We start from the raw sequence: 26,085 nt of genomic DNA on the forward strand, positions 1-26,085 counted from the left end.
GTGTATTTAGCTTGTTTCTTTTTTTTTATTTATAAAGCAAGGAAGACTGATGGTGTACAGGGAAAAACATATATTTTCTGTGTATGCAATTTATGGCATCGTTAAAAGTTTGGATACTATTCTGCCGTTTTACGGCGATATGATGTATACGCCATTGAGGTGATTTTGCTGTAGATACGATTTTCTGTTTTTGTTCATTTTTTCAATTTAAAATGACTAATTTAAGGTCTGCTCTGTAGAAACTGTTAAAAAGAACAGTAAAAATGTGGCCCCTACAAAATTTCTTGTTTTTTCCTATTCTCTACGATTTTAAACCACAAACATCATTTGGCCGAGAAAATGGCAATAAAAAATCACTACTGTTCCTTCCCAATGATGTATGTATACATTGTTCGATCAACGAAAAAAAGGCTATATTTTTTGTGCAAGCTATTTTGACCGCTGAGCGAATCCCTCAATGCATTGTCCACGTGGATACTTTAAGGGGGGGAGGGTATTAGGGAGCGTTCTTTTATTACGTAACGCAGTTGGTGGGGAGGGGGGGGGGTCGGAGGCCGTGTTACGCTCCATACATTTTTTTTAAAATTTGCATGGAAATTTTGTTACGAGGGGGGGTCTAAAATCATTTTTTTGCGTTACGTAATAAAATAACGCTTCCTTAGCGATTGTCTACGCTCCATAAACACATTTTTTGCATGAACAATTGTCCGCAAGGGAGGTGGGTGGGTCTGGAATTTTCAAAAAAGTGTCTACGTGGATGTGAATAAGGTGTCATCCATTAAGTACGTCACATTAAAATCAGCCAAAATTTACTCCACCCCCCTTTGTCACGATTTCCCTATGCTTTTAACACGCAATGTCACGCTTGCTCAAAACCCCCCTCTTCCCTCAGAACGTGACGTACTTTATGGATGACGCCTAATGGACGTCCCCTTAAGAATTAAATCGAAATAATGTAATAAAATATTGCCCAGTCTTGATTTGGTCCCAAAACCTCAAATCAACATTCAAACAGTATTGAATTTGACTTCTATCAATTCTCAATGTATACATACATCATGGATCATCGTGCGGTCTCGTGGCGCAGGGGTAGCGGCTTCGGCTGCCGATCCCGATGATGCTATGAGACGCGGGTTCGATTCCCGCCTTATCCACTGAGCTTCTATCGGATGGTGAAGTAAAACGTCGGTCCCGGTTTCTCCTGTCTCGTCAGAGGCGCTGGAGCAGAAATCCCACGTTAGAGGAAGGCCATGCCCCGGGGGGCGTAGTGCCAATAGTTTCGTTTTACATACATCATGATGAGTAAAATTGGCGTATACATCATTGTTTGTTTGCTTAATAAAATGGGCCTCAGAGCAGTTTTTTGAAAAATTCTTTCGTCAGGAGGTGGCTTTTAAGATTATTTATCAGACTGTACAATAAAATTGAAAATGTCCAAAATGGCGTATACATCATATCGCCGTAAAACGGCAGTTTTGCGTTATCATGTTTCTCGTGTTCTTTCTTTGTTTCGTATATGTTCAATGACTAGGAGACAACAAAAGACAACATTTTACGATGGATCCTTTCAAATGGAATACCCGATTCGAGTGGTAGTTTGACAGTTCGCTCCATAAGAAATACATTGCTCACTACCAATCGCGTCGGGTACTCCATTGTTGCGGTCCTACTAAAGCCACATCTACAATCAAACTTACGCAAACTCTTGCGATAACAATCATCAAGTTGATCCAGATGTCAGTCAAGTATCGACCACCGGTTGCTGCGATCCCTGTCTTACGTCGAAGTCACAAAATAAACAGGGGCAACAGTCTGGAGCAACACGAGCAATGTAAAACTATCGAGAAATTAAAAGTGAGAGTGTGTGCGTGCAACATGAAATCTTGACTTTTTTTTGATAAGGTCCTATAAACAAAAGTAAACATTGAGTGTATCCCGCTTACTCCGATGGACTTTGACATAAGGTGTGAAAGGGATACACTCAATGTTTACATTTGTTTATAGGACCTTATCAAAAAAAAGTCAAGAAATTAACTTTTCAAAGTGTCATGGCATGCTCGGGATTCCATGCTGGTTTTTGGTATAATGCTTAGGGACCATCCATAAACCACGTGGACAACTTTGGGGGGGGGGGGGTTCAGCGATTGTCTACGCTCCATACAAAAATGATTTGTTTTGTATGGAAATCGTCCACGAGGGAGGAGGGGGATTTTAAAAAAATGTCCACGTGGTTTAGGGATGATTCCTTGGCAAGATAATTGGGTCTTAAAATGAAGCTTAGATTGCTGATATTATTGTTCACAGTGATAAAGCTTATTTTTCTGATTAAAATGACCCTTTGTACGACCATAAAGAGTTTAAAATGGGTTGTTAAATCAATTTTGAAAAATTAACCTCGCGGTCCTTCTTGACAGAAAAGGTCCTACTTGACAGCTCGTTCCAAGGGGACCATAGTTGGAGCCTAACATTTCATTAGGGCACAAAACTTTTGTAAACAATAGTGTATCCCTTTCTCTCAAATGACAGTTTGCATATGAAATAACTAATGAAATGGTAAGCACGAGTTGATCCATCGAAAAAATGTTGTCTTGTCAATATTTTTTTTGCATTAAAATGAAAAAAAAGTTATCAGAAATGGTTTTTAATCGTGTTTTTTACCGTTGTGCATAAAAATTGACAAAGGGCTTTAGTACCCAATTTAACATTCTGCGATTCTAGAGAGCGTCAGTCTGGCTACGGCGCAAAGTGCGGCCATAGACTAATCAAAGACTACACAGTGGGCTTTGAACCATGACTCAACCTTTTTATGACCCCTCGGCACGGCCGGTTCACTGCACGGGGATGCTTCGGCTGTCATCTGCATACAATGTCACTGAAGCCTAAAAAGTACCAAAGTTTTGGTGTCTAGTGTCAAAATTATGGGGAGTAACATGACGGAAAGGGCGCAAAATCGAAAGGACGAAAATATTTTTTTTCTTTATTTTTGTTTAAAATTAAATTAACTATGTACCATTATCCGGGGCAAATCGAGACACTTGGGTCGAATTGAGAAGTGATTTTAGCAATGTTTTTGCACAATATTTGAATATTTTTTAATTTGTTTCAGTAGGAATAGACACAGAACAACAAAATTAGTTTCTAAATTTGAACTTTTATGTCTAAAAACAGCTGTTCTGGATTTCTTGTCGAAAATTTACCAACACATTCAAACCACGGGGTACCATAGAAGTTGGTTTGTTTGACTCAAAAACATGCTTTTTTGTAAAGCCCCACAAAGTCCCTAACAATGGGCTATGCCCTGTTCGTGGACTCGCTCTTAAGGTTTCCCAACAACATGGTTGAGCTCAACCGCCTCAAATTGTAGATTTAAATTAACATTATGATGATCTGTAAGTTCATTGGCCAAATAAGAATTTGCGGAAGACATTTCAGAGGATTTGAAAAAGACACCTGCTGGGAAGCTTTGCCTGAGACCTGATGCTAAACATATATTGTTGTTGGCGGCATTTATGGTTTATTTTAATGAAAAGAATCAATATGAGCAGCTACAGGATTATTTTCCAAAAAAATAAATAAGACTTATTATTTTTTGGTTTGTGACCCTCTGAAATGTTATTCCCGAAACAGCGCCACCAAACATTTGGTGGCGGCTTCAGCAAGCTACGTCAGTATCACGGGCCTGGTTCACTGTCAAAAAATGACAGATCGAAATGGTAGCTCTGACTTTTACATGACATTTCGCGGAATGTTTTTGTTTTTTGATTTAAACAGAACCAGTTCCGGGCCTCGTGGCGCGGTGGTTAGCGGCTTCGGATGCCGATCCCTAAGTTGCTATGGGGCGCGGGTTCGATTCCCGCTTTATCCTCCTGGCCTTCTATCGGATGGGGAAGTAAAACGTCGGTCCCTTTGCGTAAAACAGGTTTTGAGTGACTCACCACGCATAACCTTTGGACGCCTAGAAATGAGCAGAAACTTGCAACAGAGACCACAAAAGACCCGGGGGTCGTTAAAGTGGATTGTTTTGCTTTGCAGTTCCGGATGAGGACGGTGATTGCTAAAATGAACCATCGTCCGGAGGGGATCCCAAGCGAGATCCCGAGGGCGGTCGAATTTCTAGCGATTCACATTCCGCGTGTCTGCTGAACGGTGGAAGCGCCTACGCTTAAAGGCCACTCCGAGATTCGAACGGCAACAAGGGTCTCACAATCGAGAGCAAGAAGCAGGTTCCGATCTTGGTTCCGATCGAGATCATTTCGGGCTGTTAATCATCACCCTCTCCGAAAACGACCATGTGAACACCGTCAGGTTTGCTAAGCAAATTCGGCGTATCTAAAGTCAAGACGTTTGATATCGCCGGGGAAAACCGACCCCCAACCCGAAATCGTCATCCTGAAAGTCCTTACAGACGCCATCTGGGTCTCGACGTACTGCATCAAGATCTTTACCAACTTGGCATTCCGAACCCCAGCAATATTATCGCGGATCTCGTCGCGGATACTTTTTATCATGCACTTGAATATTTATTTTCAATATTGCGCGTTTTGCACTTTACTAGAGTCTTGCGCAATTATTTTCATCACAGTATTTTTTCATCACAGTGATTTTTCTTCACAGTGATGACGAAGATATCCGTTGCTATGGCAGGCTGTTTATTTATTTATTTTTGGAAGTTCAGAAACAAATGGCTCGTCCAGCCCAGAGAAAGTTTTTCGGACCGACTAAGTGATTAAAGGAACAAGCGAAGATGTAGCGGTGTTGCGCCGCCATCTTGGCCTACGGTTTATCTTTTTTTTTTTTTTTGCTGGACGGATGGTGGACAACCAGCGATGGTTGCTGGTTACGTTGTGGACAGGCGTCTTCACTACTTGTTGGAGCGGTACAACATCCGGCCAATCCGGCGCTGCTAAGAGGGGTCCCTTTATGTCCCTTTATGGATTTTGAAAAACGTACCATGGCATTTGAACACTTTGTTCGTGGTTCCCATTTTCATGAACGCTTGTTCATGATTTTGGGAACTCTTTTTTCTCCGTGTACGGTCCTCATATGGGGATGTGGCAGACGGCGGCGGTGGGAAGCAACTGGCCGACATTCACGTTACCCAGGCAGATCAATCCGAGATGGACGGATGCTCGAAGTTTCATCTTTGGAGAGGGCGATTTGTTATCATTCGCTACCCTGGAGTTTGTCCGATCAACCAATGTCATTTAGGGAATGTAACCTTTTCTAATAAAGTTTTTCGAAAAAAAAAGTTTAATATTGCTTTTTACTGAAAAATTAAAAAGGCCTCTTTCGGCTACAATGTATCGCTTTAGCAAAAACTATGTTGAATTTACAGTCAATTTATGGCCTCGGGTCGTAAGAATAATGGAGTATTGAAGTATTGAACACAGCTCGAGATGGTCGATAGAATTATGCCCTCGAGCTCATTAGAAAAAAAAAAAAAAATAACCCGTCAAAAAATCCAAAAGTGTCAACTAGAAGAATCGATTCAAGAACCTTAAACTGACTATCTCAATGACTTAACTGCCTCGGCCACCACAGCTTGATGACTAAATTGTGGTCAGAAGTCGATATATTGCAGTTGTTTCGTTTTGATGGTGTGATGAAAATTCGGTTTGCCAACTGTGATGAAAATTATCCCGAAGCACTCTAGCGCGGTGCAAAGTGCGCAAAGTTGACAGTTCTCAGTTCTGCAAAGTAGTGTGATGAAAAAATCTAGGCCTAGCACGATTGACACAAAACTCTAGAAATTGCTGCAAGGTTTCAAACATTTTCAACTCAATCTAGATTTTTTTTTTTTTGTTCATGACAAACTCCTCGCCCTTCTGTATGTTTTTCATCAGCTTCGGAATGGCCTTCTTCAGCAGCTTCTGTTCGTAGTCGTTCACCTTGGACAGACCAAGGCTCTTCTCGAGACTATGAGAAGTAAGTGGCTATGGGCCAGGGCGAAGGCAAAACAGGCTCCGGCACGGGCCTTGGCTTTGAGGACCTCTTGAATGCGTTCCGTCAGGGCGGCAATCTTGTTCTTGAGAATCTCTGGGATAATGGCCGGAGTGACCTCCGTTGACCGGAATGTTGACCCGTCGATGTCGACACCCTCACCGATGAACGTATTGGCACGGATAATTTCCAGCGTGGAACTGCCAAACACGCGCCTAGTGTCCAAAACTCCGGCCTTGGGTAGAGTGTCGCAGGCAATCGGGACCACCGAGTTGACCGGATTTGAGATGATTCCTATCATCTGGCGGTGAGGTCGTGGGCGATCTGTTGAACACGAGGTTGAACATTAGGTTTTACGCCGACTCGAGTTCACTGTTTACATGGACTCGGCACAGTTCGATGCGGTCGTCGATTTTGTTCGGGGAAATTAATCGACAATCGACGAAGATCATGTAACCAGTGCACACGAGCTGTCAAATGACGTCACGGTGTAAAACCTAATATTTATTTGCTGCCTTGATTGCCAAACAAAACAAAAACAAACAAGATGCGCGCGTAAATCAGCACAAAACGGAATCGAAAAAGCCATCGCTGCCAGGTTGACCTGTCATACAAGGGGCGAGCCGATGCGGTTCAACGTAGTACCCGCGGTTCACAGCTTATGTGTCATACTTTTTGGAAAATTTTGTTCGGAGTGTTTAGTCTTTAATTAGTCTATATCTCGGATTCGAGGGGTGAGACACATGCCCTAATTAATTGATAATAATCGTTTAGTCAATTAGAATTTACAACTAGTTGATTAGAATTATCGCTAATCAATTAGCGTATTCCTACCCTTCAAATGTTATCTTGGGCTGACGGATACACGTCAAAACATCAAAACAAAACAAACGTAAAGAAAACGTTTGGAAATTGAAGTGACCAACCTGGTTTCGGAACGAAGTCTCCGTGTGGTCTTCTTCCGGCTGACTCAAATATCGAAGCAAAACTCTCTAGGCAAGATGGCCAAACGGGGTGCACAGTCCGACCTGAACCACGGCAACTGGAACGATGAGAAGGAGGTGGGCTGATTTGTCCAGATGTCCAGAGACGAAAAAAACGCGTCATTCCGGTAGATTCTGCGGGCAGCGGTGTATCGTCGTCGGAGTTAAGGTGCGTTCAAGGGATTCACCGGGGTGACGTAGACACCGGCGTTGAAACGTGCTGAAGGAGGAACCAGTCCATTTTCGCTTCTCATTGGAATCGTGAAACCTACGAATGGGACGGCAGCCACGACGTCCGCGCGGGGAGCCAGCATCTTTTCCACGACCGACCCGAGCAAGCAGGTCTTTTCCCAGGTTGGAAACCCGCCGAAGGAGGACACAGCAGGTTCCGCCGGCAAGCACACCGGGGATGAGAAGTATGCGGCCAACGTGAAGGCGCTTAACTTGGTCGTGGCCGCTTGAATTTCGGAGAGGGTCAAGGAGAATTCGGTGTGCAAGCTGACGCCGATCTTCAAGATCAGCAAGGTGGACACAAAGGAGTCAACGGCCGTAAAGCCGGCCACTAGCGTCGCGCTAGCGACGACGACAAACACGGCCGCGGCACCGACTCCACCGGCAGACAAACCATTCAGCTTCGGGTTTGGCTCGAAAAGTTCCACGACCGGAACGGGCTTCAGATTCCCCAACGTGGTCAAACCCACCGAGGACAGTAGCCGGACGAAAAGGCTACCACCGATGACGACGAGGACGAACCGTTCAAGGTGGAGTTCACGCCGGTCAAGGAAAAGGACAGCATCTTCTCCAAGCCGTGCAGTAGCTGTTCGTCACAGCCAACGGCAACTACTCAACTACATCGGAACGCACAGCCAACGGCAACTACATCGGAACGCTGCACATCAAAAAGATGGACGGGAAGGTGCAGGCCCTGGTGCGGGCCGACACCGGCATCGACCAGATTTTGTTAACATCATTTTGAACGAGACGATGCCGGTGCAGGGGATGGGCAAGAACAACGTCATGTTGGTGTGCGTTCCGACGCCGGAGACGAAGCCACCGCCGACGTCGGTGCTGCTGTGGGTCAAGACCGGCGAGGAGGCCGACGAGCTTTATGAAACGCTGCTGAAGCAAAAGCCCAACTAAGGGGTGGACATTTGTTGGAAAATTGTTTAATGTTACACTAAATAACTCAAAATTTGAAAAATAAAAAAAAAACAGAAATATGTTCTCCTGCAAAAAGCATCAATCGGACGTGGAGCCCGCGGTCATGCCACTGTCATGTGATCTCACGTTCACTTCTACGACGGGCATCGCAGACGATGTCGCCTCCACCACATCAGCACATCGCTGCGGTACATCCGCCGGCCTTTAGATCAACGGGCGAGGGCAAATGTCGGTTGCCACCGGAACAGAACCGCTGCCGAGATCGCAGCAGTAGGGTTTGAAACTAGCCGTTGGGGATGATTAGACGCGGAAGACAAACCGACATCGGTGGCTTGGCGAATGCCAATCATGTCGGTCTCCCGACGTCGAAAAAGGCGTCCATTTTGGAGCCGGAGTCCTCATAGCCCCGTCAATTAGGCCTTTCTTGGACTGGGCCCCGCTTACGGAAGAGAGACAGGCGGGAGTTTGGCCGCGGTAGTAGCTGTTGCACACTTGATCTGTTTCTCTTTCGAAAGCATTGGACCGTGCCGTGCCGGATCTTCTTTTTTTTTTGGGTTATCCATCGTTCCGATTCCTTTCTAGCGGCGTCCTAGATCTGCTGTTTTGGTCCTTACGACATCATGGCCGTGCTCTGCTTATCGATCCCATCGTCTAGCTTCCGCAACTGGCAGGCCTGCTGCATCTTTCCGCGCTCCTCCTGCTCTCATTTGGCCAAAATTTTCAATTCGCCTCCTTGTGCAGCACCAAATTGGTCGGATTTAGCAGGCCTTAAACGAGAGTTTGCTCACAGACAAACAGACGGGACACTTGAGTGCCGAACCATCGTCCTCAAAAAACGGTTCATTCAAATTCAATTTTGTTTCGGCATCCACTCACCCGGCGCTGATGGCGCTGCTGTCGTGACAGCTCGCCCGTCTTTTCTCAGTGTGTGTGATGCGTGTTTTTTTTTGTGGCAACTTAATTGCGCCGTGGACACGTTACCCGCAGATGTTTCCAAACGCCCATCGTGGGGATCAATTCCGTCAGTTTTGAATTGGATTTTCCTATTCCGGCGGCCACTACTGGTGTTTTCGTGACCGGGTTATCTTGTTGATGATGGTGTCAGGTGTAATGGTTCATGTTTTCGGTGGAGGAGGAATCTAATACCGAACATGCAAGCAACGGGGAGGACTAGTGGTGTGGTCTCTGTCATTGTGTTGTCTTGCATCGCTGCAGGTGCTGCCGCATGATTTGCCTCATGAGGTTCTGCCATTGGAACGGAACCGACCGTGGAACAGAACCACCGTCATTTTCGGCCGTCGGTCTTGATTTATTTATTTTGATTTTGTTACTGATGATCAGCAACAACAAAATTATTTCGAAACAGCTGTTGATGTTTACAATCGTTAAGGCTTGATTGTCTCCCGCATACACTGACATGACACATGACAGTAATGGGTTTGTATTGGTGTGTTTGGGCTGCGCTTCGGCATAAGCTCACCAGGCAGCGCTGGCGTCGCCGTGATTTGGTGGTTTGATGAAGGACGATGGATTTCAAAAATAATTTGTATGGAGAGTCACGTCTGTTTGTCTGTGGTTTGCTGCTGGTTGAGGCCATGCCGAAATCCATGCTCCGGTTGTGCACGGAACCTGCCTGCACCGGATAAAACCGCACAAGAGATTACTTTGTTATTCTAGTGTTTTCCTGCGGTTCAGATCATTTTCAAGCTGTCAAAATGACTTTTCTCAAAGACAAGCTAACTTAATATGCGATGGGAATGGAATGTCAAATCAGCGCTAATCAATTAACTAGTTGACGAAAATCAGCGCTAATTGATTAGTGTAAAAATAATTGATTAACTGTGTCCTGCCCCTCGCTCGGATTAGTTTTCAAAAAGCCGTAAGAGCCATTGGTAAACAAAGTCCTTTTTGCATCGGTATTCGACCTACTTACGAAAAACCAAAATCAAAAATGCTTGAAATTGTTCATCTACACGTCCTTCAAGTGTTCCAAACTAAAGATAAATGAAATTTTGTTTCATTTTGGAGAAAAACGAAAACTCTAGATTAAATTTTCAAAAGGTCCTATCTACATAGGAAACTCATGAGGGATAGATTGTTTTGAAAATTTAATCTAGAACTAGTGTCAGAGGTCACGGTGGCTCTTACTCACCCGAGATATGGTTCAGCTATTGTGCACGCTTCAAACAAAAAAGATTTGTTTTGTATGGAAATTGTCCACGAGCTTCAGTTTCATCAAGGTATGATAGATTTGGGTTCCCTGAGCACGCTCCAATCTACAGCATTGAATTTTAGTGAATTTCCTGCCAATAAATAAAATTGAAATGAAACGTTCTTTTATTACGTAACGCAGTTGCGGGGGAGGGGGTGGGGGGGGGGTGGGTTTCTAAGTTTCGGATATGAATGCTATGGAATTATCTTAATATCCCATTCGCACGGGTGAGTTATAGCCGGTTATAACCATTTTTATAACCTTATCTTTCAAAGTTGTATGAGTTAACACCTTGTTTACATTTAAAAACCGGCTATAAGTAGCCCGTGCGAATGGAGTACACTCAAACCCCGATGGTTTGACACCAACTGTTGTCAAACGAACGGGGTCACTTTTTAGTTTGACACCCTTTTACTCGGAGTTCACACACACTACCAAACGTTTGTCACTTTTTAGTTTGACTTTGACCAACCAACGGGGTACAAACTAATAAAGTGTCAAACGAAAAAGTGACCAACCACCGGGGGTTGAGTGTATAAGCAACCATGCGCACCCCCTTTTTTGCTTTTTTTGAAAAAAAAATAATAACTTGACAGCTCGGTCCAAGGGGGACACGGTTGATCCTTCGTAAAATTTTGTCTTGTCAATTTAATTTTTTTACAACAAAATCAAAACAAGTCATCGTCGACTCAATCGTTCAATGTTCACTGACAGCGCCGGTCATGATCGTCACGTTGACACACACCAAGTTGACACAAAAGAATGCCGAGCTCAACACTCAAACAGCAGAGTGGCACGACGACATTTGCTCCTTTTCTTTTTTTCTATCTCTTACACACAAAAAAATATTACGGTAATGACAAAAGTAACTTACTTTTGAATTAAAAAGTTGTTAAAATTTGCTACATTAAAAGTTTTTTTCTTGTTTTGAAAATGAAAACTTTTACTGCTACAGTTTTTGAAAATCTCATTGCTCACTGATTTAAAAGTTTTTACTTTTAATTCGACTGTAAAATTTCTTTCATTTTGACGTTCTCGTGTAATCGTGTACGCCTAAGTCGCAAATGTAAACAAACACTTTGGTGGGTCCGGTGGTGCTGGTGAGTCTATTAGGACGCAAAGCAAAGCCGACCGCGGCAGCAGCCAGGACTCGGACGCGGAAACCTTCGTGAGCCAAACAGCAGCAGCGGAACGCCTTCAAGGAGGGTGGTGCAGGAGCGGGACGAGGTCGAGTGCTTTTATTTATTTTTTTTATTTTTTTTATTTTTTTTTAAATAAATGTAAAAAACCAAGCACATTTTTCTGAAATTATCCCTGTAGTGCTAAATGTTGTGTATTCTTGCCATAAAAGGTTTCTTTTCCAATTAAAAGTAAAATACTTTTACCAATACAACGATTTTGTTCCATAAATGCATGGTAGTATCAAAAACTTTCCGACTTTAAAATTGAAAAGTTTGAACTTTCTACGAATATTCACCAACGCGAACTTTTAATCCAACGAACGATCTTTTTAAATTTAGAGTAATTTTTCTTTGTGTGTTTCTTTCTTGTGCGGGTAAGTGTGGTGACAGCAATCATTTGAATGCAGTTATGGGCCAAGTGATCGGAATTTCGGTACAATTCAAACGAACGAGCTTTGCGCGAATGAAAAAAGTGGTGAGAGTCAAATGACTTTGTGAACGAGCGCAGAGTATCAAAGCTGTAGCGAAAACAAAAGACCAGTCAACTGTCACAAAAATGTCGATTGTTTCCAAGCCTTGATGGGTTGACAGAATAGCCGGCAACGAATGCCAGTAGCGTTCGGTCATCACTGAATGTCAGCGACGTTTTGTTCGGGTGTGTAACCAAAAAGGGACATTTTCGGGACAATGATCTTACTCAAGTGCTGTTGTTTCACTTTAATGTTGTGTGTGTTGTATTGTTTTTCATCGAATCCCAGTCAACGCAATCGGAATTCTGAAACGGAATTCAATTCGAATCGTTTACGTATTCCGTTTCAAACGCAACAACCGATTCCGTGTACGTACCGGTTGTTGCGTTTGAAACGGAATACGTAAACGATTCGAATTGAATTCCGTTTCAGAATTCCGATTGGGTTGAGTGGGATGAAGTAATACTTCCTTACTTGCTTCTAACTATGTACATTTTTTTGCTCTTTTCTGCTTAGATTCACGCGTAATTGAGACAAAAACGCAAAATCCAATTGAGGTGAAATGATGTGGCAAATGTGTAAAGCTTTGTTTTTGTTTTTCTTCTTCTGTTGTTTTTGTTATTGGTACTCTATTTAGTCAACAAACCATATTTTCTGGGTGGGAAGTGGTTTGTTTACGGACCAGCTAACTAACCCTACAACAAGGCATATTCTCTGTTTTATTTATTTTATGTTGTTGCTTTTTGTTAAATAGATAAAGTAAGACTGATTCATAATAGTTTTTTTTTTTTCATTTTATACTCTCTCAACTTATATCAAGTAGCTATTTGCTAGTGTTTTTTTTCTTTTCCTTCTTTAGTACTAATAGTGGTGGTGGCTCTCAATTTATATTCACTCCCGCGCTTGTTTTTATTTGCTCATTTTAAAAATACTACAACTAAACTTAGAAAACAAGCTTATGTTTAAAATATACATATATTATTTTCATCACTAAAAAACAAAAAAGTAGTACAACGGCGAAAAGAGCACTGCTTCTATTGTTCTCTTCTCCTCTTTAGCGGCGCGCCTTTAGTAATTTAGTACAACACGAATGGCATCTCTCTCTCTCTAATCGTCCTCCTCGTCCTCGTCATCACTGTTTCACGACTGCCGGCAGTGGGACCACTTTTTCCACGAAATACACGACACCGGCTTCCGGGAACCGCTCCGCTTCGAACTACTTCCGCCCGGTTCCGCCGTGGAATGCCTCGAGCCGGCTTTCGGTGACAGGGAAAAACTCCGCAACTTCCGGTGCTGACTCGATGACCCACTCTCGGCATCGCCGGAACCCTCCCCGGAATAACCTCCGGCCGCCGCTTGATACTTTTGGTGTTTCTTTTTGGTGCTGCTACCGCTTCCGGCGGCGCTGCTGCTGTTGTTGTGATGAATGGTGTGATAGTGGTTGTACTCGTCCATGACGAACGAATCGAGCCGGGACATGTACTGCTGCTGGGTGGCGGCTGCGGGGTCCAAGGAGGCACTTTGCTGCTGCTGCTGCTGGCGGGCTAGCTCCTCTGTAAGCAAAGAATCGGAAAGGGAGAATCGGCGGTGGCGGAGGTGGCACCTGGGGTGTTAATCGTGACCTGAACGTGTTCTGTGAGTTGGTTAAGGTGGGCTGCGATCAGCGGTAAGTAGAAGGATGGGTTGGGGTTTTTCCCTAACACATTATGGTATGTACATAATATAAATTTATTTAAATTGAGAATTTGCAGAAACTGGCATTACAGGGTTGCCAGCACATCAACATTTACAACTCATCGGAAAGGTATAAATACTTTGCAAACGTAGGCATACAAAGTTGCTTTCGTCGTGCTTCTAAAGTTTTATAAATTGCTCAATAAATACCGAAGAACTTTAGAAGTAGGGGAAATATACCCATTTAAATCACCCTAAGACGTTCGACCAATTCTCATCACTTTTGCCGTTTTCCGCTATTTAATCAACAAATCAAATTTTTCAGATGTATCAACAATGGAGAGTTGCTTGCTCACTTTTATTTGAGCTATTTATTACTTTGGAACAGTCAAAAACACTTTATGAAAGCTGTAATTCATGATCAAAGTGCTGATAGGCCGATAATAGAAATAGGCTGAGAAAGGGCATAGTTCCCCTAACTAGATAAAATCAAATAAAAACCATCTGAAGCGGAACAGTAATTGAAAATGGAGGGGGTAGTCCGATTTGGATGAAATTCGGGATTCTTGCATGTTTTGATAATCGACAGCCCTGCCAAATTTGAGCAGGATTGGAGAAGGTAATTTTTGAATTTGCATTTTTTCGTGCACATTTGAGATGGAATGTGGGGAAAAAAATCCGCAAGTAATTGAAAATTGACATAAAATTTAATTTATATCACGATATCACAGGGCAGTGTTGCCAGATTATCAAATTGTCAAAAAAAAAAACTTAAAGATGTTTCTATTCAAAAACTTCTCTAACAATGTACATAGAGTGGTACCGAGAGCATTTTTCATAATATCTGGCCTAGAAACATATCAAAATTATCATTCAAACTGCTCATATAAAAAGGCTGTAGCAATTTGTAGGCAAAATCTGTTTTATTTTCATTCCAAGCGGTTAAAGATTTTTTAAATTTTCAATGAAAATTGATTTGCAATCAACTAAAAACATTTTTCAAAAATATTTAAGCAGAGCCGAATAGTTTTTCTCCAATGTTTTAATAAAGAATAAAAGTGGCCTTAAAAATCCAAAAAATCTAAAATTCAAAAACATAAAAATATAAGATTTAAAAATCCAAAACATTAGCTTGAAGTACAGTCCAGACTCGATTATCCGAAGTTCGATTATTCGAAGGTTTGTATAGGACTACGGATAATCGAATCACGAAAAAAAATCGCTTTATTTTTTTCTTGTTTAAAACATCATTCAAACAATTCGAGTTCTGCGACTCCATTTTAAGTCAAATTTGAATAGTCTGTTAAAGATTAAAATTTCTCACTTGAGCGTAGTTTAAAGGTCGACAATCAAAAATTAGACACCGAAAAAAAATATTTTCGTGATTCGATTATCCAAAGTTTCGATTGCAGAGTTGAAATTTTGCAGTTGAAATTTTTCAAAAAAAAATAATGCAAAAACAATAAATTATTAAATATAATAGATTCAGAAATTCAAATTTTAAAATACAGTCCAGACGCGATTATCCGAAGGCCTCGAAAAAAAATCACTTCAGATAATCGACACTTTGGATAATCGAATCACGAAAAATATATATTTTTTCGTTGTCTTATTTTTGATTATCGATCTTAGGTATAACCCCTAAACTACGCTAAAGTGATTTAGAAATTTTTAAATCCAAAATGGCGGTGATCAAATACTGAAAAAATCCATTATGGGACCATCCACAAACCACGTGGACACTCCCCCCCCCCCGCTATCGTGGACAATTTCCATACAAATTATTATTTTTTGTATGGAGCGTGGATAATCGCCAAACCCCAAATATAATTTTTGAATTTTGTTTTAAAATTTTAGAAATTTAGAATTTTGAAATTAAATGAATGATTTTGATTTTTTGATTTTTGCCTTTCTTACTAAAGAAAGGTATAGGTTTTACTTTAAGGCAGGACGTCATTTCCATCTTCGTAAATATGTCGATTTAGCATGAATTTTAATCGGAAAAATCATCAAAAAATCACACTGCATCGATTTTTGACGCTCTATCGATTCACCTTGACAGAACTCGTCTATCTCTAACCCTCGAATTTTGAGAAAATAAATTCCGTGGAGGTCGAGTGATGTTCGTATGTGGTAAAATTTTGCAAAATTTTGTGTCGCGCCGTTCTCAGCTCCCACATATCCGATTTCGATTCTTCTAAATGCAGATGAAAGCTAGTGTGCTGAACCTGGGCGAGTTGCCGCGCAAATTTCGAAATATCCATCTGTTTTCGGATGCGGCCAGACTTTTCAACAAAATACACAGTTTTCAAATGAAAATATGGTAAATTTTTTTCATTTTCATATCTTTTATTTATCTCAAAAAATGCATTTTTCGGGCCCTACAACCTCCCAAATTTTCATCCAGATTCATAATATGGTTCTGGAGTTAGAGCCGTTAGATTGACCTACCATAAGAAAAAAAATCCCTAAAAAAAGGTAAAAGCCCACCTGGTGACCTTCGCCAACTTTTTTCATTTCAGATTTTATTCGAAATTTCTTGCTACATTCATAGTACAGACCATGAGTGAGCATCTAAAACAAATTCGACATCGATCGGAAATCCCGATCAATTTTTAGAACGATTTACTTTTTGCCTTTCTTACAAAAGAAAGGTATAGGTTTTACTTTAAGGCAGGACGTCATTTCCATCTTCGTAAATATGTCGATTCAGCATGAATTTTAATCGGAAAAATCGTCAAAAAATCACACTGCATCGATTTTTGACGCATCGTCGCCAAGCCGACAAGTTGTCAAGTTGAGCTTCGAATACTGGCGCGAGAATGCTGGCGCATCTATTTTGTGGCTCGACTTATACTCATTTTGTAGTAACTTGTCTACCGATGTTTCCCACAACATGTAAGATATCGTAGCTTTTCGGTTTTCGTTTTGCCCTGTCCGTTTTTGCATAACTGTCCAATGTTTATGCAAAAACCTTTGTGACATAGGACATTCATCCGGCTACAATCATTTTGTTTCCCGTGCGCTCCTAAAATCGCCTAAATGTAGACTTCATTTTTTCGTGATTTCGTAAGTTTATTTAACAGGGTTCATTGGATTCCAATAGGAGCTTTCTAAGCTTTTCATCGTTTATATCGTTTTCAAAGTGTTCAATGCTGGCGACTCCAATGGCTTTCTTCCTAAGGTTCTCGCGATTGAGTGTGTAGTGGTGCGGTTGTTAACACTTAAACTACCATCCTCAATATTATCCCGCGAACTACCAAGCTAGCGAAAAAAGGCGAAGTCCAACTTCAAACAGCTGTATCTCAGCTCCCTGTGGACGGATTTTCAAAATTCAAGAAGCAAAAGATGCAAAAGATTGTTACCATACTCCAATCCACGCCACTCCAATAAAATTCTTGAAAATGCTCTGTAATTGGGGATATTCCGGATTCCACTGGAGAATCTGGAACCGGGGCCAGATATGTTCAAAATGGTTTTTAGCGTTATCAATAAGCTTGATTTTCAAAATGCTATATTTTGATACCCATTTTGACACTTCAATAAAATTCTTGAAAATACTTTGGAATTGGGGATATTCCGGGTTCCACTGGAGAACCTGAAACCGGTCCCAAAATGGCCAGGTATGTCCAAAATGGTTTTCAGCGTCATCAATGAGCTTGATTTTAAAAATGCTAAATTTTGATACCCATATTGCCACTCCAATAAAATTCTTGAAAATACTCTGGAATTGAGGATATTCCGGGTTCCACCGGAGAACCTGGAACCGGTCCCAAAATGGCCAGATATGTCTAAAATGGTTTTTAGCGTCATCAATAAGCTTGATTTTGAAAATGCTAAATTTTGATACCCATATTGCCACTCCAATAAATTTCTTGAAAATACTCCGTAGTTGGGATATTCCGGGTTCCACCGGAGAACCTGGAACCGGTCCCAATGTGGCCAGATCGGTCCAATATGGTATTGGATATTATAATTGTACTGTAACTTGCATTATGATAAAATTTTAAACAGATTGTCATTCAACATTCGATCCAACATGCAAAACAACTAGAAAATAGAGGGCTGAAAAAAAGTTACCTGGTTGGTTTTGGGAATAACTTAGGGTAAGTGCCTCTGTTTTTGACTTTTCAAATAGCAAAATAATCTAGAGATCTGTCCGCATCTTTTGCTTCTTGAATTTTGAAAATCCGTCCACAGGGAGCTGAGATACAGCTGTTTGAAGTTGGACTTCGCCTTTTTTCGCTTGCATGGTAGTTTAGGTGTTAAAAATAGCTATCTCTGACTCTGTCACTTTCGTAGAAGCTGAATGGCTAGCTTCCCTGCACCGTGCGGCACACGCGGTTCACTTGTAACTCGGTTTTGCTTGTCTTGGTGCGCTGGTACGATGAACCAAAACACCAACACAGTCACACAAAAGGGCTCGTACCGAAACTAGAAAACCAAAACCGCGGTGTGCGTTGTTGGGAAGCTTGCTATGATCGCGTTTGTCATAAACGCTTGTTTGATTAAAAACGTACAAACATATTGTACGATTAAAAATATTCTTTTGGTGAAAATTGCGTTTTTTATTTCTTTTGGAAATCATATCATTCATACTGCCGTTCTACGCATAATTGTCCCATGTCAGTTTTTGACGATTTTGACTTTATGCCATTTTCAGGTTAAGTCTAATGTGTACTTTAAGAAAAACACATAAAATCTGGTACTTTGTTCGGAAACTCATCAAAAACAACACCAAGTCTGTTTGTCCCATCGTTGAACTTCTACGCATAATTGTCCCACCAAGTATTTTCTTACACGGAATCATTAGTTTTACTAAGCATTATGCTTTGTTTACCTGTTGTATAGCAAGAGGATCACAAATAAGGGTAATAAACTGCTAACTGGGGCGATTAGGGACACATAGGGCGAATAGGAACCCACGGGACAATTATGCGTAGAAACACAGAAATCGGTCGAAAAATTTCAATCGCGTTTTTCTCAGTTGCACTTTTTTGATCATGGGACAATTATGCGTAGAACGGCAGCATAATACTCATAATATCATCATAATACTTTGCTTTCATCATAAGACTTTCTTTTGTGCTGACGTTATAAATAAACAAAGTCGATGTTATTAATTGAAAGAAGTTCTACCATTGTTATATTCTTTAGTAAGAAAGGCTCTTTCTCACCCCAGGTGGGATTAAATCGGGTTTTTTAAACTTTTGTAGCTTTAGAATTCTTGGACATTTTTCGATTATTTTTATTTGAAATTTATTGTTATTATTGATTTTTTATATTTTTTTTTTAGTTTTATCCCATTCTTTAAGGCTGCTACAAATTTTATTTTAAAGTTTTTGTCACCCACCCCCCCTTTAAAGTTTGCCCGAAAAATCAGGCGGAAAAACTTTTTTTTTTCAAAAAACTAAAAAAAATTCAATGGAAATTTCAGTGCAATCAGTATCGCAAAAAGTTTTTTTTTCGCTATTTTTTTTTGTTTTCGTCAAATCTTACTTTTTTTGAAAACTCATGAACTAAAATGCATTTTAAAACACTTTTTGTATTCAAATGTTGAGACTATGGCTTGTTATTTCATTTTTTATATTTTTTTGCCAAGGTGAAAAATATCAGATAACTGAGAATTCAGTAAAATCTAAATTACTTAATCGTTTACTGAAATTTCAGTAGACGAAAATTCAGTAAAACTTGACTGAATTGCAGCAAAAAAAATGTTTTGTACAGTCCAACGAAAAGTTTTTTTTTCGCGAAAAAAAAAATGTCCGTCAATACATAAATATTTTGAAAACTAATGATTGGAAAGCAACTGGACGCGTGTAAAATGCATTTTGAAACACTCTTTTCATCCACATGTTGAATCCTGGGCTTGTAATTTCAATTTATATATTTTTTATTTGATTAGAAAGGGTATATTTACCCTAATTAAGAAAATTTTACTCAACGTTGAAATTTGAATCCATAGAAAGGAAATTGATCTTCTGCAATGCAAAAGTAAGCTAATCCGGGATGTCCCATCCAGGAGCATCAAAACATCGTAGCACGGTGCAACTACCAAACATTTTCAATTAAAATGTTTAAGCTTCTCACACAAAAGCGATTAGTATACTGGCAACACTCGCACCATTCCCGGCCCGCGCCCAACTCACCGTTAATGTCGTGCTCGGTAAAGTACACGTTCGCCAGGTCCCGTTCGGCCTCGTAGTGGTGCGCCTCCAGGTACGGCAACACCGTGGAACGTCGCAGCGCATCGCCCTTGAGCGGCGGAATCGGCACCAGCGGACAGGTCGCCACCGGCGCGCAACGGAACCATCTACGAGAGTAGGTTGAATTTGTGTTAAAAGTTTTTAGAGAAATTTCGTTCAACTTACTCGTGCTGTCGAATTTGCTGCAGCGTAAACCGTCGCGCCGGATCTTCCTGCAGGATGTTGGTCAGGAGGTCCGCGAGGCGCGATTCCAGCCAGTCCGGGGCGACCCACTTGCACTTGCCAATGTTCTCCAGCAGCTTGTAGATGTTGTCACCCTCGTACGGGTACAGACCGGTTGTAATGTTGTAACTGGAAGGTTGGAGGGGATTATAGTTTCCCAAAATTTCACTGCCGGCCATACACAAAACTTACAGCGTTACCCCGGTGCTCCAGATGTCCACCTTATATCCGGAGAAGACGTCGTGCCCGTTGGCAATCTCCGGCGGTTGAAACGCCGGCGAACCCTGCCCCGTCGTGCATTCGTCGCTCGGAGCAAACTCATCCAGGGCCTACCAAGATGAGAAAAAAATGTCATTACACGAGTTAAACTCAACAAGTTTGACAGCTTACCTCCGCCACTCCGTAATCCGATATCTTCAACGTGTGGTCCAACGTCAGCAGCAAATTCCCCGGCTTGATGTCCTTGTGGATGATTCCCCGCCCGTGCAAATACTCCAGCCCGTCCAGCAGCTGGACAAAGTAGTCGTGGGCCTGGTGCATCGGCAGCTTTCGCTCCGGAGGAACCGAGTCGAGCATTTCCTGCAGCCCCCCGACGCAGTACTCCATGATGAGGTACATCTTTTGCTTTTCCTCGTTGTACAGCACGTCCAGCAGTTCGATCACGTTCCGGTGGTGCAGCGTCCGGAGCAGCTTGATTTCGCGCCGGACGTTCTGCTCGCCGTTGGGGATGCGGCGGAGTTTGCGCTTCGTTAGGATCTGGGGGATTTAGAGAAATTAAATTTTAAAAAAAATAGTAAAAACAATTTGTAAGTTGCAAATCTAAATTTCAAGTGTGAATCCTGATTTGTCTGAAATTTTGAGACAAAAAGAAACACAAAATGCTTTATAGGGTAGATGACCCTATTGTGGACCTACTATGCAAAACTCCCATTTATTTGTCCAAGACATCAGGGACGTTTGGCATAATGGCATTTGACATAATTATTGCTAGCTTTTTTTTGTTTTGTTAAAATAGTATTTATTTTTAGTAAAGAATAATAATTTATAGCTTTTTTTGCTATTTTCTAAACAGATAATTTTACTTTAAAAGATGATTATTTTGTTCAAGAAATCAAGTATCTTTGTCATTTTCTCCCAATAGATGTAATTTTTCCCCTTTTTTGAATATTTCTTAAACAAGCTTTAAAATGCAATTTTTCATAAATTTATTTAAAAATTTTATTTAAAAAAAAAGTCTTTATAATATTAAAATTGTTCTCATTTTGAAATACTTTGCTGCTATTTTTTTGTATTAATTTTTTCCTTCTTTTATTTCATGGTGTCGATCCAAATCCCAAAATAAAATTCCCTGACTTTTCCCTGACCTCTCCAGACCACCATTTTTTTTTATTTTCTTTTTTTTACTAACATATTGTTTGGAGCGTTTTTATGGTTTCATGCATTTTCCTTTCTGGCACAGTTACTTATTATTGTCTAAAGAATCGAGCCAGGGGATATCTCATGAGACCAATTAAGTTTTTAAAAGCAATTTTCTCTTCTTTTATTTAAAAACTATAAAAAAGCAAAATTTCTCAAAAGATGTGCAGTATGTTTTTTTTTTTTCAATATTTTGCAATTAGTGTTTTTTATGCAATTTTTCCTTCTTTAATTTTAATTTCTACTTTTGAGCAATTCTCTACGAAATCGGTCTTTTTTCTTCAATTTTAATTTTTGTATTTTTTAATCCGACTGAAACTTTTTTGGTGCCTTCGGTATGCCCAAAGAAGCCATTTTGCATCATTAGTTTGTCCATATAATTTTCCATACAAATTTGGCAGCTGTCCATACAAAAATGATGGATGAAAATTCAAAAATCTGTATCTTTTGAAGGAATTTTTTGATCGATTTGGTGTCTTCGGCAAAGTTGTAGGTATGGATACGGACTACACTGGAAAAAAAATTGGTGATTTTTTTATTTAACTTTTTGTCACTAAAACTTGATTTACAAAAAAAACACTATTTTTATTTTTTTTTTATTTTTTGATATGTTTTAGAGGACATAAAATGCCAACTTTTCAGAAATTTCCAGGTTGTGCAAAAAATCATTGACCGAGTTATGAATTTTTTAATCAATACTGATTTTTTCAAAAAATCGAAATTTTGGTCGTAAAAATTTTTCAACTTCATTTTTTGATGTATAATCAAATTTGCAATCAAAAAGTACTTCAGTGAAATTTTGATAAAGTGCACCGTTTTCAAGTTATAGCCATATTTAAGTGACTTTTTTGAAATTTTATGTTCTCTAAAATAAAAAAAAATAAAAATAGTGTTTTTTTGTAAATCAAGTTTTAGTGACAAAAAGTTAAATAAAAAAATCACCAAATTTTTTTTACCGTGTATTATTTTTTTCCAGTGTAGTCCGTATCCATACCTACAACTTTGCTGAAGACACCAAATCGATCAAAAAATTCCTTCAAAAGATACAGATTTTTTGAATTTTCATACATAATTTTTGTATGGACAGCTGCCAAATTTGTATGGAAAATTATATGGACAAACTAATGATGCAAAATGGCTTCTTTGGGCATACCGAAGGCACCAAAAAAGTTTCAGTCGGATTAAAAAATACAAAAAAAAATCGAATGACCGAAATCCTAGAGAACTGCTCTTTTAGAAGGTAAAATCTCTGAATAAATTACTTTTTGAATATTTTACAATTGAGTTTGTTTATGAAATTGTCCCTTCTTTTATATAAAATTCAACTTATAGTAGGAAAAGTCTCTTTAAAGATTCAAATTTTGCATTTCTTGAAATGTTTGACAATCGCCTTTTTTCTGTTTTTCACCTACCTCCATTCAAAAAATCCATTTATTTAGCATTTATTATTATTTTTGTTTTAACAATTGTCCAGTCTTTAAGATTAGTTTTGAATAAATAAAAGAAGGGAAAATAGCATAAACAACTTTATTGCAAAAAATAACCTAACAGAGAAAAAAATTGCAGAAATGATAGAAATGTTTAAAGAGAACATTTATAAGAGATCTCTTCTTCAAGTTGAGTATAAAAAATATGGGAAAATTGCAAAAAAAAAACATAATTGCAAAATATTTAAAGAACAGCAAAATCGACATCCCTTCACTTAAAACACAGGGTCGAGAGAATAGTTCCATCAAAATTTATAGAGAGCTCAATGCTAAACTCGATAGAATAATGGTACCAACTCACACCTGCAAAACAGTTAATTTCATCTGACTACTCTTGTGTCACCAAGCTGTTGTGGCCAAGGCCGTTCTCCCATAAGGAATACATCTTCACAAGGATTGGACGTAGGACAATGGTCAATATGGAGACTTTTGTTTTTAAAATTATCTGGAGAATTTATTCCCACTATCGGGGTTTGAAAATTTTGACATTCAGACCACTTTGCTGAAAAACAGTTTTACTAAATGATGTTTGTATTTTGTTTTTTACCATCCTACATTTTACAGTAATTTTTAAATTACAAAATACAAAAATATTTATATTACTTACTGTAAGTAATATAACACCCTTCTCAAATGTCATTTTCCAGTACAATTGGTTCAATATACACAAAAATCGTTCATATAAGCCTAGGATAACATGTCGACAAAGTTTCATTGAAATCGGAGAGGGGCGAGTACCAGATGTACCAGAAAAAAATCCTGATTTGAGCTGGAACTGCTCAATAGAAAAAGTCCGTTTAAGAAAAATCTATTAAATCTGAATTGCGAACGATTCTGTCGCAATTCTGATTTTTAAAGGTCAAAAAGACCAAAAATCGAAAGTAGACAACAGGTCGAAAGTGAGAAAATTAGTCAAAGTCTTAATGTGGGTATGTCTGTTTCAGTAAAATTTGTGCAAGTTTTTTCATGTTTTGAAACATGAACTGTTCATTTAGTAGCCTTTTGCAATTCCGTTTTGAAATATTTATTTTCCTATCATTCTATGGTGAGGAAATGACCTGCTCATCATCAACTAAAATAACAGCGCTGAAATAGTAGTTTATGCAAAAAGTAGCAAAAGAAAGAATTTTCCAACACTAGTCGTACTTTTATCCACCAAGGTTTACCGGGTTGAATAAATACGACGAGTGCAACACAACAACTTTTATTTTGTTATTCCGATTGATTGTTTTTTTTCTTCTTAAATATGATTTATCTCATAAACATATTATATCAACTAGTGTTGTTCTCGTACATTGAAATAACAAGATGAGTTCCTTTAAAAATAATCTCTATCGATTAAAAAAACAACGCAAAACCGTAGTGAAAATTCTTGTTGCGCCTGCCCATAGCACTAATCAAACTTTTATCATTTTGTGTAGAGCCGCGCATCGATTCCTTCTTCCCTCAAGCAATCAATCACAAGAGATGAGAAAAGGAACTAAAGAAAAACAATTATCAGCTAGAAAGAGGCAAAAAGGTAAACAACAGTCTTGAAAGTCAACCTCCGATATTAATTTATGTTGCGACCAATCTAATTAGTCCGTTTGTTCGAATTTCCCTTTCCCTTTTGCCATCATCAAAGAGCGGCATCGGCATCGATTCGATTACGCAACCCTTTTGGCCCTTTCCCGATAACCGACCCCGTTCGTTCGTTCGTTCCTACCTTGACGGCCCGCCGGCTCAGCGTTTCCGAGTCGAGCACTTCCTTCACCTTGCCGTAGCTGCCCTCGCCGAGGACGTCCCCCATCACGTACTTGCCGACCAGTTTGCACTTTTTCCGCTTGGCCTGGTAGATGATGTCGGCGCTGTCCACCCGGTTGAACACGATCTGGGTCGGATCGATCGACAGGGACAGATCGAGCCGCTCGATTTCGTCGTCGTCCATCCACTGGACGGTGGCCGAGCGCTGGCTGTCCACCGTCCGGTAGACCTGCTCCAGCTCGTCATCGTCAAAGTCTTCCACCTGGGGCAACCCATTGCCGTTGTTGGTTTCCGCGACGTCCGGGTCCTCCCCTCCGGCGTACCCGTACCGACTGGTACGACCTCCGGCCTCCTCCTCCTGCAAGTCCCCGTCCCCGTCCTCCTCCGCCGCCGCCGTGACCTCCTTGTGACCCAGGGCCGTGCCATTGTTATTGTTCTGGTTCTTGTAGCACAACAGTTCCGACGTCGGGGCCGATTCCACCTCCATGGCCGCTGGAGGTCGTTGCCGTACGCGACCTTGCTGCCGTCCCCCGCTAGCACAGATCCCCACCGTGTTTAACCCTCCCCCCGAGAGAGAGAAGCTGAAAACACAGCACAACACTCCCACTTTTCGCACACCAAACACACAAATTTTCCTTCCTTTCTCTAATTTTCAGGACCGCTCCCGTGGAACCTGTTCCGGCGCCCAGCCCAGCATCGTCGTTGTCGCGATTACGGAACACTCGCCCAAACTGTCGTGTAAAGTAATCGGTAAAACTTATTAATTTGCAGCAATCGAAGTAAAAAAGGCCTTTTCTTCCCGATTATTTTTTCACGCCAGAAAATTTACGACCCGGTTGACATTTGCGATCACTCGCGAGATTCTCGTTTTCTCTCTTCTACTTCTCGTTTGTTTTTCGCGTTCTTTGCTTTTGCGGCGTTGACGCAAGGTGCGCTGTCAAAAGTTACACGCTTGTTGGATTTCTCGAAAATGGGTTAAATTTGACGTTTTTGAAGGGGCGCATGCACGGAGAAAATCAAATTTGGTGAGAAGATTGCTCTGGTAAGTTTGCAATGCGCCGCAACAAGGCTTTCTAGTCAGAAATTTACCAACACATTCAAAGTATGTTTACATTACAGCTGGAGGTTTGTTTGCATCAGATCTCCTATCTGTTTCTAGCAAAAGTTTTTTGGCAGGCGACTTCTAGCTGGTTTTTTTTTGACTGACCGCCCGATATGTCAGCCAACATACTTCGAAGGGCTGTGACAGCTACACTCAAAGTCAGAAGTATCCCTCAAAAGGGTACTTTCAATCCTCAAAAAGGATACTTTCTATCCTTTTTTAAAGTTCACCCGGCGTCACCCTTTTAAAAGGGTATGTCAAATTCAGTACATTTTCGATACCCTTTTA

The 26,085-nt window shown here is 40.5% G+C and overlaps 1 protein-coding gene and 1 pseudogene across 1 annotated transcript; one reads left to right on the top strand and one right to left on the bottom strand.

Moving 5' to 3' along the window:
* Positions 1 to 6,044: 6,044 nt before the first annotated feature.
* On the top strand, positions 6,045 to 8,847 carry LOC120424765 (nuclear pore complex protein Nup50-like; annotated as a pseudogene).
* A 3,836-nt stretch (positions 8,848 to 12,683) lies between these two features.
* LOC120424766 (serine/threonine-protein kinase stk11) lies at positions 12,684 to 25,344 on the bottom strand (the record flags this gene model as incomplete). The annotated part of the gene is made up of 6 exons (XM_039588970.2): positions 12,684 to 13,500; positions 19,771 to 19,934; positions 19,993 to 20,178; positions 20,242 to 20,378; positions 20,440 to 20,805; positions 24,658 to 25,344. Coding segments are annotated over 6 exons (1,953 nt in total), but the record flags the coding sequence as incomplete, so codon positions are not given.
* Between the last annotated feature and the right edge of the window lie 741 nt (positions 25,345 to 26,085).

Source organism: Culex pipiens, chromosome 1 (assembly GCF_016801865.2).
Source record: "Culex pipiens pallens isolate TS chromosome 1, TS_CPP_V2, whole genome shotgun sequence".
Classification (NCBI taxonomy): Eukaryota; Metazoa; Arthropoda; class Insecta; order Diptera; family Culicidae; genus Culex; species Culex pipiens.